The sequence below is a fragment of the Amblyraja radiata genome, chromosome 27 (genome assembly GCF_010909765.2).
Source record: "Amblyraja radiata isolate CabotCenter1 chromosome 27, sAmbRad1.1.pri, whole genome shotgun sequence".
Taxonomy (NCBI): Eukaryota; Metazoa; Chordata; class Chondrichthyes; order Rajiformes; family Rajidae; genus Amblyraja; species Amblyraja radiata.
In genome coordinates, this window is record NC_045982.1 from 27,276,418 (window position 1) to 27,294,945 (window position 18,528).

At 46.3% G+C, this 18,528-nt stretch overlaps 1 protein-coding gene across 1 annotated transcript in view; it reads left to right on the forward strand.

Annotated features, from left to right (window-relative positions):
• Positions 1–18,528, forward strand: part of LOC116988586 (mitogen-activated protein kinase kinase kinase 5-like) — a 130,001-nt gene that overhangs the window by 74,967 nt on the left and 36,506 nt on the right. The window contains exons 9-16 of the mRNA XM_033045440.1: positions 230–389; positions 2,110–2,263; positions 3,854–3,961; positions 6,786–6,835; positions 9,574–9,669; positions 11,915–11,999; positions 15,896–16,029; positions 18,314–18,441. Coding sequence (XP_032901331.1) covers positions 230–389; positions 2,110–2,263; positions 3,854–3,961; positions 6,786–6,835; positions 9,574–9,669; positions 11,915–11,999; positions 15,896–16,029; positions 18,314–18,441 — 915 coding nt within the window. The remainder of the gene's footprint in view (positions 1–229; positions 390–2,109; positions 2,264–3,853; positions 3,962–6,785; positions 6,836–9,573; positions 9,670–11,914; positions 12,000–15,895; positions 16,030–18,313; positions 18,442–18,528) is intronic.

Below are 18,528 nucleotides of genomic sequence, written 5' to 3' on the forward strand. Positions count from 1 at the left end.
AAGGAGGAACTCAGCGGGCCAGGCAGCATCTGTGGAGGCAGAGGAATCGTCAGTGTTTTTGGGGTCGACTCCACAGATGCTGCCTGACCTGCCGAGCTCCTCCAGCAGGTTGTTATTTGCTGCAGGTTCCTGCATCTGCAGTCTCTCACGCCTCCGTCTGTACATGTATTCTAGGGATGTCTATTATGCTGGGGTTTCCTTAACAAACCATTGTTTTGGGTGTGCACAGGAATCAAGCTGAGCAGCTTGCTGGGACGGCAGGGGAGCCTGGAGAAGATGCACTTTTACTGGGACGTGGGCTTTTACTTTGGGACTTGCATCTTGTTCAATGACCAACTCAAAATGATCCAGGGCTCGGAGAAGCTGTACCGTCTGAACGCCCCTGTCTGGTAAGTCAGTGCCTCGATCCAACAGACGCCTGCTGTGTTTCAAAGTTGCCCATTGTGTCATTTAGAAAGCAGATGAATTCTGTCCACACCATTGCCTCGTGTGGAGTATTTAATAAATATTTGTATGCAACTGTATACTGTAGAAAGGCGATCAAAGTATCCAGCGGGAGAAAGATTAGCTGCAGAGGTGGAGTTTGACCCGAGCAAGTGTGGGTGTTGTACTTGGGAGGTCAAATGTAAGGGGAAAGTATATACTGTTTATGGTAGACCTCTAACAGTGGGATCTTGGGGTCCAAGCAAATAACTTCCCTGAAGGTGGCAACACAAGTGGGTAGAGTGGTAAAGTAGGCGGATGCTAAACTTGCCTTCATCAGTTGGGTAGATGGGAACCTATTCCACGAGTGGAAATGTCAATGACAAGAGGGTGTGGCTTTAAGGTATGAGGGGCAAAGCTTAACGGGGATGTGCGGGGGCAAGTTTTTATTACACAGAGGTTGGTGGGTGCCTGGAACGTGCTGCCACAGGTGGAGATGGAGGCAAACATGATAGAGGCGTTCATGAGGCTTTCTGATAGGCACATAGATATGCGGAGAATGGAGGGATATGGATCGTGTGCAGATGGAGGCGATTATTTATCTTGGCATCATGGTCAGCATAGACACGATGGGCTGAAGGGCCTGTTGTCATTGTCTTAGTCTGGCAGATGCGTCATTCAATTGTGGCTAGAACTTTGACTGTAACCGGGGTAAGTTACATTTACATCCAGTCTGACTAAGAAGCCCCAGTGATCCCATGTATTTCTGCACTAGAGGCGCATGTGACACACTGCACAGCACACCCAGGAAGCACCGCAATGAAGCACTATCCTGTCCACCCCTTGGATGTCCCAGAGCAACGTGGTCCAAGTCCTGCACCAACAACCGAGAATGAGTAAACACTTTCTTAACTAGTCCCCACTCCCTCATTGTGTAACCTAATAACTAGACCCCACCAAAGATCCTATAGCGGAGCAAGATAGACCACTCCTGCTAAATGCAATGGGCTGACGTGTAGTACGCAACGGAGCGTAACGTGAGCCTTTTTTTCATCCATTTCCGTAACCGGACCCGACTCGCAGTGCAATCAACGTGGCGGGGGAACAGTTTGTGTTAATAAATTATAATTCTGAAAATGAGGAGAAGATTTTTACCAAATAATATTTATTTTTACGAGGATGTTTCCGTAACCGGCTTCCGTCTCCGCACTATCATCCTATGGGATCTTTGGTGCGGAGGCAGAAGCCGGTTACTGAAATGGGGCCGAAGATTACCCATGAATTTGCCCATGACCGTACTACATTTTTTTCGTCGAGTGGTCTATCTTGCTCGCTATAGGGTCTTTGATAACTAGTCCCCCTCCCTAACAGTGTAACCTAATAACTAGTCCCCCTCCCTCATTGTGTAACCTAATAATTAGTCCCCACACCCTCACAGTGTAACCTAATAACTAGTCCCCACTCCCTAACAGTGTAACCTAAAAACTAGTCCCCAATGCCTCACTGTGGCTGAATAACGGGTCACTCTCCTTTGTGTGATCTAATAACTAGTCCCATTCCCTTATTGTGCAACCTAATAACTTGTTCAATTCCCACAATGTGTGAAAGAGTTTCATGATCTAATAAAACCCAGTGTACACTTGTGATCTCAATCGTCCTATCTTCCACCTTTCTGTTGCCCCGCAGGTACCTGGCATCAGCGATGGAAACCTACTTGCTCTACAAACGCTTCAAGACCGACGTCAGTGAGCAGCCTTCTGCCCGACAGGAGCTGGTGGATTTCTGGATGGAATTCCTTCTCTCAATCTGCAGGAACAAAGCACCCACTGACAAATTCCTGGTGAGGCCACCCACAGCACACAACCTACTCTCCTTGGTTAGGATAGGCTGAGGGGGACATGGACCAAACGCAGGAAAATGGGAGGCTTGGATGGAGAATCTTGGACAAGTTGGGCTGAAGGGCCCGTTTCCGTGCTGTGTGAGTCTATGACTCTATGATTGGTAACGCACTTCCTCCTGGACGTTACTGCATTCCATTAGCAACTGGGCAGTCTTCCACCATATTCCCACTGGAGATGGCTCAATACTTGACCTTATCTTAGGAATCTAACCTGGGCAAGTGGTGGAAATGTTAATGGGAGAGCACTTTGGGAATAGTATCATAATAATGCATAATTTAGAAGTTTCATGGAGTTTTGGGACGGGATTTGTTGCACCTCAAGTTAAGATTGGGGGTGAAGGGTGATTTAAATAACTTGAGAGAGGACCTGGTGAAAGTAGATTCGGAGCAGATGCGTGCTGGTAAAATGACACCTGACAAGCAAGCACCTTTGAAAAAAAGAGTTAGTATCAGCTTAGGGATAATTTGTTCCAGTAAAGGTGAAAGGCAACGAAGGCAAGGTCAGGAAGCCTTGGATGAGAAAGGTTATTGAAGGATTGATTAGAACAATAACAGGAAGCATATGATAGATGTAGGCAACTGGAACTGAGGGAGTCTCTTGAGGAATATAGAGTGTGCAGGAGAGAATATAAGAAAGAAATTAGAGGGCAAAAAGGGATAATGAAATACCCGTGGCAAGTTAGGTTGTGACTTCCGAGTGTTTCTATAAGTATATCAGAAACAGGAGGTTAGGTAGGGAAAGAGTGGAATCGGGGGATGGGTGCAAAATCCCAAGTGAATACTTTTCATTCCTATTTCTAAGGAGAAGGGCATGGGTGATAGTGGGTTAGGGGAGGTGTACTTGAATGAACTGGAGCAAGTCAGTGGGAGATGGTGTTAGATGTAGTGGGATCATAAGGGTTGATGGGGTCAAGGAAAGAGCGTTCACATTGCGTCCCTGTTTCCACCAATCTTTCCACCATCACGCACACGAAGCACAAGAAGCGAAAAGACAGACACCATTGTGTGTAGATACCGAGATGTGTGTTCATCTCTGGCTGAACAACTTCTAATCTTGTGTGTGGACTCGATAAGAAGAAGATAAGGGTTAATAAATCCCTAGGACCTGATGAGGTCGTTGTGGGGTCGGTGGGTTAATCGGCCGCATGCATTGCAACCCCCAGTGGGTGTAGGGGAGGGGGAGAATTTGGTAAATAAATAAAGGTTGGCATGGTGGTGCAGCTGGTAGAGATGCTGCCTCACAGCGCCACGGACCCAGGTTCGATCTTCATTTTGGGTGCTGTCTGTGTGGAGTTCGAATGTTCTCCCTGTGACTGCGTGAGTTTTCTCTGGGCGCCCTGGGTTTCCGCCACGTCCCAGAGACATGCGGGTTTGTAGGTTAATTGGCATCTGTAAAATTGCCCCAAGTGTGTAGGGAGTTGATGCAACAGGTGGGATAACATAGAACTAGTGTGAACGGGTGATCGATGGTCAGTGGCGGGTTGAAGGGCCTGTTTCAACTCATCTATTCCCCATTACTTTTACCAACAGGTCCTCATCCTGGAGCCAACCAAGATCTTCCAACCCACCCGGATCCTTGTGAACGAGAGTGACACAGACAAGGCTGTGAAGATGTGCCACGTCTCACCCAAGGAGAAGGTATCTGAACATCAAATCCACGCTCTTCCCTCCATCACTGACTGCAAGAAGCAGAATAAATTTTATGAAATATTGGTGGATCGTGAGTCATGCTTTACGGGTCAGTCAGAAGCTAATCTGTACGTGAGAAATAGGAGCTCGGTTTGACCACGTGACCATCAGCCATTCTATGTCACAGCTGACTTGACTGTGACTGGGTGGCTTCATCTTGCCTCAGTCTTACTTTCTTTCCTATTTCGAGAATAAAGAATCAAAAGCGATTAAATGTCAGATATTGTCAGGCCTGGATAAAGTGGATGTGGAGAGGATGTTTCCACTAGTGGGGGAATCTAGGACCCGAGGTCATAGCCTTGGAATAAAAGGATGTTCCTTTAGGAAGGAAATGAGGAGGAATTTCTTTAGTCGAAGCGTGGTGAATCTGTGGAATTGCTACAGAAGGCTGTGGAGGCCAAGAATGGATATTTTGAAGATAGAAATAGATAGATTCTTGATTAGTACGGGTGTCAAGGGTGATGGGGAGAAGGCAGGAGAATGGGATTAGGAGGGAAAGATAGATCAGTCATGGAGTAGACTTGATGGGCTGAATAGCCTATTTCTACTCCTATCACATGAACTTATGAGCTTACATGAGAGATATCTGCAGACAATGGAGCAATGATATTCTTACCTGCGGTAACATAACACGCCTAAACACAATACATACAGATAACATATACTGTAGTAAACAAAAAACCCCCTCAATAACTCAATAACCTCAATACTAGTGTATAAAAGCCCAAAGTCGTTAGTGAAACCAAAGACAGTCCATATTGATAGTTGAGGTTAGTGCTGTGAAGTGTTCAAGAGCCTGATAGCTGTCGGCAAGAAGCTGTCCTTGAAGCTGGTGGTCGCAGTTTTCATTGCTCGGGTCTAACTGATGGGTAATGCAAGCCACCGCCATTGTTGGAAACTGGCCTGGAGCTTTCATTGAGTAAAGAAATTGGGTGAAAGATTGTGTTCCCACATACTTTAAGCAGAAAATGGGTGGCACGGTGGCACAACTGGTCGAAGCACCGTCTCACCGTGTCAGGTTCAATCAGTACCAGTACACAGTGAATAGCTTTGTTTGCATGCTATACAGTCAAATCATACTTTGCATGTGTACAATCAGGACATAAAGAAGTACCAGTAGTGTATAGAATAAAATTGCCACAGTATTACGTGTTGCAGTTGTAGAGAAAGTGCAGGTTAAAACAAGTGCAAAGGCCGCAATGAGATAGGTAGGGAGGTCGTGATTGCACCCTTAGCTTATGAGAGGTCCGTTCAGCAGTCTAATAACAGCGAGGAAGAGGCTGGTCCTGAATCCTGTGGTCCATGCTTTCAGGCTTTTGTATCTTTTGCTCGATGAGAGAGGCGAGAAGAAGGAATGACCGGCTTGTAAATAGTCCTTGATTATGCTTCGGGTCGAGGCCCTTCTTCAGACAGCTTGATAGGTTAATTGGTCTCTGTAAATTGTCTGGAGAGGGTGGATTTGCTATGAATGCAGATTAGGAGGTCTAATTGGGAGTTCATGTTGCAGTTGTATGAGATGTTGGTGAGACCGCATTTAGAATATCGTATTCAGTTCTGGGCACTGTGTTCTAGGAAAGATATTGTCAAGCTTAAAAGGGTTTAGGAGAAGATTTATGAGGATGTTGCCAGGACTAGAGGGTGTGAGCTACAGGGAGAGGTTGCGTAGGCTGGGTCTCTATTACTTGGAGCACAGGAGGATGAGGGGTGATCTTATAGAGGTGTATAAAATCATGAGAGGAATAGATCGGATAGATGCACATAATCTCTTGCCCAGAGTAGGGGAATCGAGGAGCAGAGGACATAGGTTGAAGATGAAGGGAAAAGATATTCCCTTAAGAAACTGAGGGGTAACTTTTTCACACAAAGGTTGGTGGGTTGTATAGAACAAGCTGCCAGAGGAGGTAGTTGAGGCTGGGGCTGTCCCAACGTTTAAGAAGCAGTTAGACAAGTACATGGATAGGACAGGTTTGTAGGGATATGGACCAAGCGCAGGCAAGTGGGACTAGTGTAGCTGGGACATGTTGGCCAGTGTGGGCAAGTTGGGCCGAAGGGCCTGTTTCCACACTGTATCACTCTATGACTCTATTAATGCACCAACTGCAGCCAATGCAAAATAACCTTCAACATTTTTAACAGAAACTTCAACAATAAACTGTCCCATCTATAACATCATAAATATGTTGGTTATAAACGGTTTTGGGACATGTTGTCATCTGAGCTAGACACAAAAAGCTGCAGTAACTCAGCAGGCCAGGCGGCATCTCTGGAGAAAAGAAATAGGTGATGTTTCTGATCGAGACCCTTCGTCAGACTGAGGGTCAGGGGAAAGGGAAACGAGAGATATAGACAGTAAATAGAACTAATGAATAAAAGCAACGATAATCGAGGAAAGGTGGAGCCCACAATGGTCCATTGTTGGCTGTGTAGTAGGTGATAACGAGTTATACCAACGGTGAAACTCAACAGGACGTTAGTGAAACTAGTACAACGACTAGGATGGGGGATCATGGCAATGTTCTAGAAAGTTCTTTACACCACCAATGAACAATGTCAGTTGACCCATCATGCCTTTGCAGGGCTTTGAGGAGCGAGTCACCTGCACTACAGTTTTCTTTGTCCCTCCATTTAATTTTCCTCTTTGGGGCCGAACAATGAACAGATTTCATTTTGATAGTTCGTTCCGATGTCTCACTTGTGAAGCAGTTGAGTGTGATGAGGGATGGCATTGGGTCAGTGTGAGCAGGGCCACTCATGACGTTTGCTTTATTGACAGAATGGGATCTATACGTGGACCTTCAGCGCCTCCTCCATCCGTGGTGTGAGGTAAGTGAGAGGTGATGGTGACTGGCGTGGACTTGGATATACTTGTTCATGCTTGGCTTAGCTAACAGTGGAGGCCACCTCAGCATAGCCCTGGGCACCCTCTCCCATTCTCCTCTCCAATAGACTCTGCACTCAATGTTCCAACACCAAATCCTATTCGCCTGCCACCCCAGTGCCCACGGCTTACATTACCATACCCTGCTGTTAAAATCCCTACCTTCTCTTTCGTCATGATGTCCGCCTGCCTTATAATCCTCTCAGATATCTGCATGGAACATGGAACAGTGCAACACAAGAACAGGCCGTCTGCCTACCATGTCCAGCCTGGACGTGATACCAAATTAAACTAATCCCTGCCTGCATGTGATCCAAATCCCTCCATTCTTTGCATGTCCATGTGCCTGCCTAAAAATCTCTTAAACCCCCAATATCGTATCTGTCCCCACCACCACCCCCGGCAGCTCGCTCCAGGCATCCACCGCCCTCCACCCTCTGTATACAAAACTTACCCTGCCCATCTTTAAACTTTGCCCCTCCCGCCTTGAAGCTCTGCCCCCTGGTCATTAACATTTACATCCTGGGAAAAAGGTTGTCTGTCTGCCTTATCTCTGCCTCTCATAACTTTATAGACTTCTGTCAGGATTTCCCTGGACCTCTGATGCTTCAGAGAAAGTGCCCCCCCCTCTCCCCCTCTCTCTAATTCATTTATTGCCTTTAATATGCCCCTTATGGGCCTGTCCCACAGGCTTTTTTTTTTTTGGACGACTACAGGCGACTGCCGCAACATTTTCAACATGTTGAAAGTTTTTGGGCGACAGTGGTGACAATTTTTGCTGTCGTAGGTTGTCGCCAGGTGTCGTAGGTGAATGCCATTAAAACTAGTCCCTGGCAGTCGCCTAAAGAGTCACCTAAGTGGGACAGGCCCTTTGGGAGCTACTTTGGACACATGTGCTCTCATGTGACTCCACATGGATTGCTCTCCCTTTTGATAATGTGCCCTGTGGAACGCCTGGGATGTTGTGCTTGGAAAGGTGCTATGTAAATGGAAGCTTTTGTTGCAACAGCTAGGCTGTGGCCTTGCAATGAGAACACTTCAGGTGAAGTTACCAATCCTACTTGTGTCTATTCCTGGTGGTCTCATCATGTGACCACCAGTCTCCACAACCTCCATGCGATAAAGAGCCTGTTTACAAAATGTTCATACTTAATGAGCATTTTTTCCAAATTGGGATTAAGAAGCACATAGTATTTAATTGGCTCCCTGACCTTTCTCTCAGGATTGCTCGCAGCCAAGTCTGGCAGATTAATAATTCATCATGATCGTCATTAATTAGTCGAGTTTGGAAAAGATCCAGACTTTTGCAAAGAATGTGATTGTTCGAGGCATTTTGTCCTTGAATGGGAGATAAGCGCTGGGAACCCGTGAAATGTCAAACAAGAGCCAGCGATTACTCCTGGCTGTGACGCTCACCCTCGGAATTGGAAGTGCATCTTGCAAACTGCATTTTAATTGGAGCTTTGTCAACAGCTTGCTGGCAGATAAAGCAGAAGCAAGGAGCTGGTCTTGAAGGGAGGAAGAATATGGTCAATATTTGATTCAGTGTAGAATCCATAAGCAATTATGATGGGGGAGGGACAGGCCTTGTTTGTGTCTCCATATGTTGTCAGCACCTAATTTGTTTTATCTTTTTAAATTTCAAAAATTAATTTCAAAAGAGACCTATCGATAAGGTAGACGTTCGGAACCTTTGTGTAGGAAGGAACTGCAGATGTTGGTTTAAACCGTAGATAGACACAAAAAGCTGGAATAACTCAGCGGGACAGGCAGCATCTCTGGAGAGAAGGAATGGGTGATGTTTCGAGTGTGAGGAAAGGTCTCGACCCGAAACGTCACCCATTCCTTCTCTCCAGAGATGCTGCCTGTCCCGCTGAGTTACTCCAGCTTTTTGTGTCTATCCTCGGTCAGAACCTTTATTCAGAATAAAAAATATATACAAATTGTCGAGAAACTCCTCATACATTTTTAGTGCCGCAACATGCAATATACTTACTCAGTGGTATTAGCACCTGAAGGGCCTGTTCCACCAGCATGTGACTCCATGCGGCAAGCGCGACCTAACGTGGTCGTTTGAGCCGTACGGCCTCGCGGAGCCGGTCCCACTTCAATCGCCGGAGCCGTATGGAGTTGTGCGGAGCTGGTCCCGACATCGCGCGGGGCTCCGAAAGATTGACCGTGTTCAAAAATACCGCGCGGCAACGGCCTGCCAGCCCGCAGCCGCCTCGACACCGTATGCACCGCCTCGACGGGCGTGCGCAGCGTCTCGACGCCATACGCAGCGTCTCGACGCCGTACGCAACGTCTTGACGCCGTACGTCACGCGCGAACTTCCCGCGGACTTAGCTCGAACTTCACTCACTCGACCTCCGCGCGGCGCCCGCTTCCAGTTTGGTCGCGCTCGCCACATGCAGGCGCATTCTGGTGGGACCGGCCCTGTTTGGGGATCACTTGACCTCCGCGCGGCCCCCGCTTCCGGTTTGGTCGCGCTTGCCGCATGCAGGTCGCATGCTCGTGGGACAGGCCCTTGACTTTACACAAACCCTGCTGGCCAATTGGTCTTAACTTGTGATCACTCAGTCCACCACTAAAATGTCTCAGCCTTCCTTCAGGCGGACTGGAACAGTGGTGGCTGTGATTCGCTGTCAGGAATGCGGGAGACATGATATCTCTTCTCTTCCAGTGTGTCAAAGTTTGATGAGCGTTGCTGCTTCCTGTACGTCTTGCACAACTCAGATGATTTTCAGCTCTACTTTCCAACAGAATTGCACTGCAAAAGGTAAGAGTGAGTGGGTGCTGAAGGTTTACACAGTGTTGCCCGACTGAATAAGGGTCTCAACCCGAAACGTCACCCATTCCTTCTCCCCAAAGATGCTGCCTGTCCCGCTGAGTTACTCAACGGAATTTACAAATTGGCGTGCATGGTGTTCCTCATTTCATTTGCACTTTCCCAGGAAAATAAACAGTTATTATTTATTGGTTAGAAGTTTTAAATAATGTTAACCATGGCTTGCTGCCACATCAGGTATTACGTGACATTTATCAGGGTGGCTCAGAAGGCTTTGCAGGTGGTTGGCATTGTTGCCACCTGTCGTCCACCTCTGGTACCGCAGCTGAGACTCCACTCTTTCAACAGGTCATGCATGATTCACTGGGACAAGACCGGGCACTCTAACTCCTTGCTGTAGTTCTGCCCTTCAGTTGAACTTGTCCTGTCTGAGTCTTAACTTCATAATCGCCTGATTTCCTTCCCCAACAGCTCACATTAAGTAGTAGTAGTAACTCTCTCGCATTTAAAACTGTCATTACCTCCGAGTAGCTCGGACCCATTGATGCAGATCTCCGACACGCTTTGTGCAAAGAAAGTGCTTCCGATCAAAGTCAAGAGTATTTCATGCTTATATGTACCGACAACAGAACAATCAAATTCTAACCTGCAGCAGCTGATTAGGCTCGTAAATATAATATACACACATAACATACATGGAGCCCTCCATAATGTTTGGTACAAAGACCCATCATTTATTTATTTGCCTCTGTACTCCACAATTTGAGATTTGTAATAGAAAAAAAACACATGTGGTTAAAGTGCACATTGTCAGATTTTATTAAATGGTATTTTTATACATTTTGGTTTCACCATGTAGAAATTACAGCTGTGTTTATACATAGTCCCCCCCATTTCAGGGCACCATAATGTTTGGGACACATGGCTTCACAGGTGTTTGTAATTGCTCAGGTGTGTTTAATTGCCTCCTTAATGCAGGTATAAGAGAGCTCTCAGCACCTAGTCTTCCATCACCTTTGGAAACTTTTATTGCTGTTTATCAACATGAGGACCAAAGTTGTGCCAATGAAAGTCAAAGAAGTCATTATGAGACTGAGAAACAAGAATAAAACTGTTAGAGACATCATCCAAACCTTAGGCTTACCAAAATCAACTGTTTGGAACATCATTAAGAAGAAAGAGAGCACTGGTGAGCTTACTAACTGCAAAGGGACTGGCAGGCCAAGGAAGACCTCCACAGCTGATGACAGAAGAATTCTCTCTATAATAAAGAAAAATCCTCAAACACCTGTCTGGCAGATCAGAAACATTCAGGAGTCAGGTGTGGATTTGTCAATGACCACTGTCCACAGAAGACTTCATGAACAGAAATACAGAGGCTACACTGGGCCACAAAAATAGGATGGCCATGTTACAGTTTGCCAAGAAGTACTTAAAAGAGCAACCACAGTTCTGGAAAAAGGTCTTGTGGACAGATGAGACGAAGATTAACTTGTATCAGAATGATGGCAAGAACAAAGTATGGAGGAGAGAAGGAACTGCCCAAGATCCAAAGCATACCACCCCATCTGTGAAACACAGTGTTATGGCCTGGGCATGTATGGCTGCTGAAGGTACTGGCTCACTTATCTTCATTGATGATACAACTGTTGATGGTAGTAGCATAATGAATTCTGAAGTGTATAGACACATCCTATCTGCTCAAGTTCAAACAAATGCCTCCAAACTCATTGGCCGGTGGTTCATTCTACAGCAAGACGATGATCCCAAACATACTGCTAAAGAACCAAAGGAGTTTTTCAAAGCTTAAAAAATGGTAAATTCTTGAGTGGCCAAGTCAATTACCGAGATCTGAACCAAATTGAGCATGCCTTTTATATGCTGAAGAGAAAACTGAAGGGGACTAGCCCCCAAAACAAGCATAAGCTAAAGATGGCTGCAATACAGGTCTGGCAGAGCATCACCAGAGAAGACACCCAGCAACTGGTGATGTCCATGAATCGCAGACTTCAAACAGTCATTGCATGCAAAGGATATGCAACAAAATACTAAACATGACTACTTTCATTTACATGACATTGCTGTGTCCCAAACATTATGGTGCTCCACTGCGATCTTCCAGGTAATCCAGCAGGAGCGAGGGTAAAATCTACTTCTGCTGAGATGGGATCTGACGCAGGTGGACCCTCTTTGGTCACAGATGTCCCTGGTGACGTGCTTGTTCTTCTCTCGTCAGGTTCTGCGAGCTGCTGAATTCTTTCACTGACAAAACCAAGCTGGCCGCCGATGATGGGCTGAGACCGGCAGAGGAGCAGTTGGAGGTGAGTGGGGCACAGAGTGGGTGGGGCACAGCCCGCAGTGTTGACCAACATTAACAGGCCGCCAACTCCTGTGCCACCAGAACCCGAAGAACTAGATCTAGAAATCATTTGTATGTTTCATTACAGAAGGGCAGCAAACCCAAACACAACAGCAATTTGTAGTTAAACACAATCGCTACCTCCATTTAATGGGATGATTTAATTTGCCACTTTAAAAATTGCAAATGTCACCAAACTACAGCCGAATCTTGCTCAGTTGGGCAAGTGGGCTGAGGAATGGTTAATGGAGATTAATGCAGATAGGTGTTGCATCTTTAGACGTCGAACCAGGGCCTTACTTTCACGGTGAATGGCAGGGCTCAGGGTGTGTTTGTAGAGTAGCGGGATCTAGGAACGCATAGTTCCCTGAAGGTGGTGTCACAAGGGATAAGGCCGTCGGTACATTGACCTTCATCAGTCAGGGTATTGAACATGGAAGTTGGGATGTTGCGTTGCAGGATGTTGGTGGGGCCTCATGTGGAGTGTGGTATTGAGTTCTGGTCACCGTGTTGCAGGAGGGATGTCATTGAGCTGGGTGGAGGGAGTGCACAGAGGATTTGCGGGGATGTTGCCAGGACTTGAGGGGCCTGAGTTGTGGGGAGAGGTTTGGCAGACTGGGACTTTATTGCTTGGAGGACAGGAGGCTAGGATGGGAACTTGTAGAAGTGTGTAGAATCATGGGGGGAATGCTTGGAGTAGGGGAGGGGGGGTGGGGGGTAGGGTTATGAACCAGAGGGCGTGGATTTGGCCTGAGAGGGGAAGGATATGGTATGAACCTGAGGGACAACTTTTTCATGCAGAGGGTGGTGGGTGTGTGGAGCGAACTGCCAGGGGAAGTGGCTGTGGCAAAGCTACAACAAACTTTGGAGGACATTTGGATGTGTACATGGATGGATTTGGACTGGATGTGGGCAGGTGAGCCAGGCATGGACAGGCGTCTTGGTTGGCATGTGTGGGTTGGACTGGAGGGTCTGTTTCCGTGCTGCATGGCTCTTTGACAGTCTGACCTGAAACATTGCCAATCCATTTCCCTCCACAGATGCTGCTAACTTGCTAAGTTCCTCCAGCACTTTGTGTTTTACTCAGGATTCCAGCATCTGCAGTTCCTTGTGCCTCCAGATATACTTGGTGCTATTTTTGCTGACAAAAAAGATGCTAGTATGCATTGAAGAGCTCTCACAAAGCTACGGATACTGTACATAACTTTACATTTAGACTTTATAGAGGAGTTGCTCCACCGTCACAGAAAAAGCACTGGTTCCGCGACATCTTTAGTGTATGGTTCACAGGATGATTTATCAAGCTAAACTTGATAGACAGACACATTAGAGATAAGGAGAGATGACTGGGAGCTGGGCCAAGGAGGAGGAGCAGATATGTTGAGGGGAGAGCGACAGAGAGATAAAAACATCTCATCAGTAGTCACTGGCACCAAGGAATAGATCTTGGACGTTTCTGGGGGGGGGGGGGGGAAATAGATAGAGTGGGGTCATGGCGGACAGGACAGCTCAGAGGGTGAGGGGAAGGGGGTGGAAGAAGGGAGTGGGGTCGAAGGGAGAAGTGAATCGATTGGCTGGAGGTGCACAAATTATGAAGCCGATGCAATACACAAAGTGCCGGGAGACTGCACGGGTCGGGCAGCATCTGCGGAGGGAATGGACAGACGACCTTTCAGATCGGGACCCCACACCCTCCACAGATGGTCCACTGAATTCCTCCAGCAATTTTTTATTTTGCCCAATATCCCAGCATCTGCAGTTCCTTGTGCCTCTGTGATTAAGCTGTTGCTTTGTTGGCCTGAGCTCGGCTACTTCAGAAGGGTGCGGGGTGAAGCTCCCATTGCAGAGGCGAGTGTGTAACCAGGTGAACTCTCCCTTGCTGTCCTGAGAGGCAGCTCTATGTCAGTGGGGCAGCCTTTCCAATGAGATGTTCACATGGGGGTCACTCCGTAAGGCTGAAAAAAAACCCCATGGCATTGTTTTGAAAGAGAGAAGGGGAATTCTCCCTGGTGGCAGCACTGTTTAACTAATGGGCCTATCCCACTTACCCAACTTTTTCGGCAACTGCCAGCACCCGTCATAGGTCATTGCAGGCCGCCGAAAATGTTCAACATGTTCACTCTTAATTAGCCAGGGTGGGGTGGGTGGGGTGTGTGACTGATGGTATGGTTGCATTATATGAAAAAAATTTATATCTAAAAAAAAAATTATGTTTTGTATATATATATTTTTTTATTTTATTATTTCTATTTCTTTTATGTATCTGTATATTTTTGTATTTTTCTTTTGTGTATTATTTGAGTGTTTCTTATTAACATGTCTTTTTTCATTTTTGTGTTGATTTATTAATGGAAATTTTTTTTTTTAATATTTAAAAAAAGCAAATCCAGCGGCGCCCAGAAAGACGCTACGACTCTTTGGGCAACTGAGGAGACGACTCACGACCTACAGGCGACACCCTGGCGACATGTTGCGGGGTGAAGCCTGTACGGTTGTGAGTTGTCGCCCAAAAAGTCGTACCTTGTTCTGGTCGCCGCTGGATTTTCAGCATGTTGAAAGTTTTTGGCGACCTGCAACGACCTATGGCGGGTGATCGCAGTCGCCGAAAAAGTTGCGTAAGTGGGACAGGCCCTTAACAACCATTATCAATGGAGACGGCAAAACACTAAGTGCTGGAGTAACTCAGCAAGTGCTGGAGTAACTCAGCGGGTTATTTGCTGTAATAAATGTTGGTTTAAAAACCTTGTTGCAGTCTTGTAAATGGCATCTACTGTCTTAACCAATATTTTTGTGTTGTACATTCCCTTTGGCCATCTATGTATCCTGCAGGCATTCTAAAGTTTAATATTTTTTGTAGTTCAAAACATTTTTTGTTACATTTAATGCAAAGAGTTCTCACATTAATATCATTTGGAGGCGAACAGTCCCCTCAGAGATAAAGTACTTTTTAATTTATTAAATATACTTTGTATTTTGCTCGCAATTCCTTGTGTTTTCATCAAGGAAAGTGGGTTACCTGAATATATTGGAGATTTACTGCTTCATAATTAAAACCCATCCTGTCCGCAGAGTATGTGTAACTTTAAGGGTACTGATCTGATGCATGTAGTTGGGTCTCATAGAACATAGAACAGTACAGCACAAGAACAGGTACTCTGACCCATAATGTCCCCAATGAACATTGTTGCAAGTTAAATTAATCTCCACTGCCTGCACGTGATCCATATCCCTCCAATCTCCTCATAGCCATGTGCCTATCTAAAAGCCTCTCAATACCCCATTATCATATCTGCCTCCACCCCACAGCTGACAGCGTGTTCCAGGTACACATCACCCTATATGTAAAAAATGTGCCTTGCACATCTCCGTTAAACCTTGCCCCTTTCACCTTAAACTTGTGCCCTCTAGTCTTGGACATTTCCACCCTGGGAGAAAGGTTCTGACTGTCGACCCTATCTATGCCGCTTACAATTTTATACACTTCTCCCGAACCTCCGATATTCCAGAGAAAACAATCCCAGTTTGTCCAATCTCACCTTATAGGTAACATCCCCTGATGCAGGCAACATTCTGGTGAATATCTTCTGTGCCCTGTCCTAAACCTCCACATCATCCCTATAATGGATCTCATTGAGCTAGAGTCAGTGATAAGACTATATTGCACATTGTTTTTTGTGGGATCTTGCTGTGTGCAGCAGACAGGCTGTCATTTTAACTGTGCCTGTCCTACCGAGGTATTTCAGAATTCATATTTCATAGTATTTCATATTTCTCGTGGTGTGTGGAGGGGGAGGGGAGGGACTACCATCCTGACTGCGGAAAGTCCATGTAAATGAACCTTTCCTGCTTCCTGCACAGTACAGCTATGAGTACATTGAGAACGGGGAGCGGCTGATCCTCGGGAAGGGAACGTATGGTGTGGTCTATGCTGGCCGGGACATCAACAACCAAGTCCGCATTGCAATCAAAGAGATTCCAGAGAGAGACAACAGGTAATAACCAACACTGCTGACTCTGGGCCGGGGCAGCCCGTGCAACCCCAGTGTACGAACAAGTTTTATTCACAACGTGTCTTCATCACCGTAAACCATTCCCAAATGCTTGCAGGATTCTTCCGGCTTCAAGCTATGCAAGGAGAGATCAGGGTGGATGATCAGGCACTTGGATCGAACAAGTGTGTCAGAAAGATGAAGAGAGGCAGAGTGAGGGAGTTACAGAGCTGAGGATCAAGACAGAGAGGGCAGAATTGGAGGAGTCCCGAGATCTCAGAGGTTTGCTGTCCTGGAAGAGATCTTGGAGATCAGGAGGGGAGATGCTGGGATGGGGATAGGAACTCTGTGGGTGTATCAAACATGGAGATCTGTAAGCTTAGATTTATGAGGGAATCGATTGAGGCAATCAATGATGGGATGCTAATATCCCTGACTACTAAAGGGCCTGCCCCACTTGGGCGTCATTTGCGCATCACGCAGATGACGCGCAAAGATTTTGTACATCCCAAAATCCTGGGGCGCCACACGTGACCGCGCATCACTGCCTATGTCACTACGCACCGTGCGCGCGTAATGCGTCGTGACGCGTAAATGATGTCGCGTAGATTCCGCCAAATAACGCCCGTGGGACAGGCCCTTAAATCTCTATCGCTTTTATGTGTTTCTGTCATTTACCCATGTGTCTGTTCCTGCTTATTTTTGAGAGGACTCGAATGTAACCCCAGCAAAGTGATCGCCCTTCTCTTATTCCTAAACACTGCGCACATGGCCTTGACGGCCAAGCCCTCTGGGATATCCCTCTACATATTGCACTGATGCTCTCTTTAATCTGGTGTGTGACCCGAACCACCACCTCTTTGTATCCCACCCCTTCTCACCTGTGCCCCAGAACAATATGATAAACTTTATTTATCCCAGGAGGGAAATTAATCTGCCAACAGTCATAAAACACAAGATTTTAATTTTTTAATTTTTTTAAAAATTCTTTATTTTGAACAGAATAAAAGAATCAAAAGCAAGTGTGAAACAGCATACAAAAAACAAAAATACAAAACAAGAATATTTATAAAGTGTCATAAACAATATCTATAAAATAAATGAAATCGTATGTGTCCGAAAAGGAGCAGGAAGAAGCCAAAGCTTATTAATTCCCACCCCTTATTCAACTGCTTATAATTATCTTATACAAATTTAGCAGCTATATGTACACCAGCAGCTATATGTACACCAAATTATTTACATTTATACACTAATCAAATATTTACTGCCATACGAAAAAAGAGAGAAAAAAAGAAAAAAGAAAAGAAAAACCCCTCATATACTATACAGTATCTCTTAGTCATATATACAACCCATCACCCTATAATCACCCTTCCCAATATGATCAGTATAACAAATATCCCACACAATCACCTATCCTCATCCCAATATCCTTTTAAAAAAGTGTTTTTTACATCTTTTTAAACTGAATTATGTTTGTGCTAAGTTTTATCTCCTGTTCCATGATACGTGATTCCAAGATACATGAAACATGAAATTAAAGTGACAAGTGGAAAGGATTGGGGATGTGCAAAGAATGGGGAGGGGGGGGGGTCAGTCTGCCCCACGACAGAGGGAGGTAGGGTTGTACAGTTTGATAGCCACAGGGAAGAAGGATCTCCTGTGGCGTTCTGTCCTGCATCTTGGTGGAACCAGTCTGTTGCTGAAGGTGCTCCTCAGGTTGACCAGTGTCACGGAGGGGGTTGAGCTGTATTGTCCGAGATGCTCTGCAGTTTGAGGAGCATCCTCCCCTCCAAGACCACCAAGCAGCCAGTCCTGCCCTCTGGCTCCAGCTGTCCTATGCAGTCGGACACCAGCTGCGGCTGGACGCACTTCCCGCAGGAATGCGCACCAGGGATATTTGCAGCACAGCGATGCGGCAGGTTGAGCTGCTGCTTAACCGCACCAGAGACCTGGGTTCCATCCTGACCTCGTTTGCTATCGGTGTGCAGTTTACACATTCTCCCTTTGACTGCCTGGGTTTCCTCCGGGTGCTCTGGTTTCCTCCCACATCCCTGAGGTCAGGCTTGAACCAGGGTCACTGGCACTGTGAGGCAGCAGCTCTACTGGCTGCACCACTGTATGCTGTACCCCCTGTTACATCCAGCGTGTAATGTCTGGGTTGCAGTGGATGGATGCAGTAGATCATGAGAAGGGAAAGATTGTGCTTCCGACATCATCTGCAGCGCACTGGGGTTCGATCCTGGCTCTCATGACTCTGTGACCTTTCCTCCGCCCCACTCAGATACTCGCAACCACTTCATGAAGAAATCGCTCTCCACAAGCGCCTGAAACACCGCAACATTGTCCAGTACCTGGGATCGGTTAGCCAGGACGGCTTCATCAAAATCTTCATGGAGGAGGTCCCGGGAGGTGAGTCCTTCTTTCAGAAAGTGGCGCTTTGGGGAACAACGTGTGGGTAATTCAGAATGCAATACATACGATACCATACCATAGAAC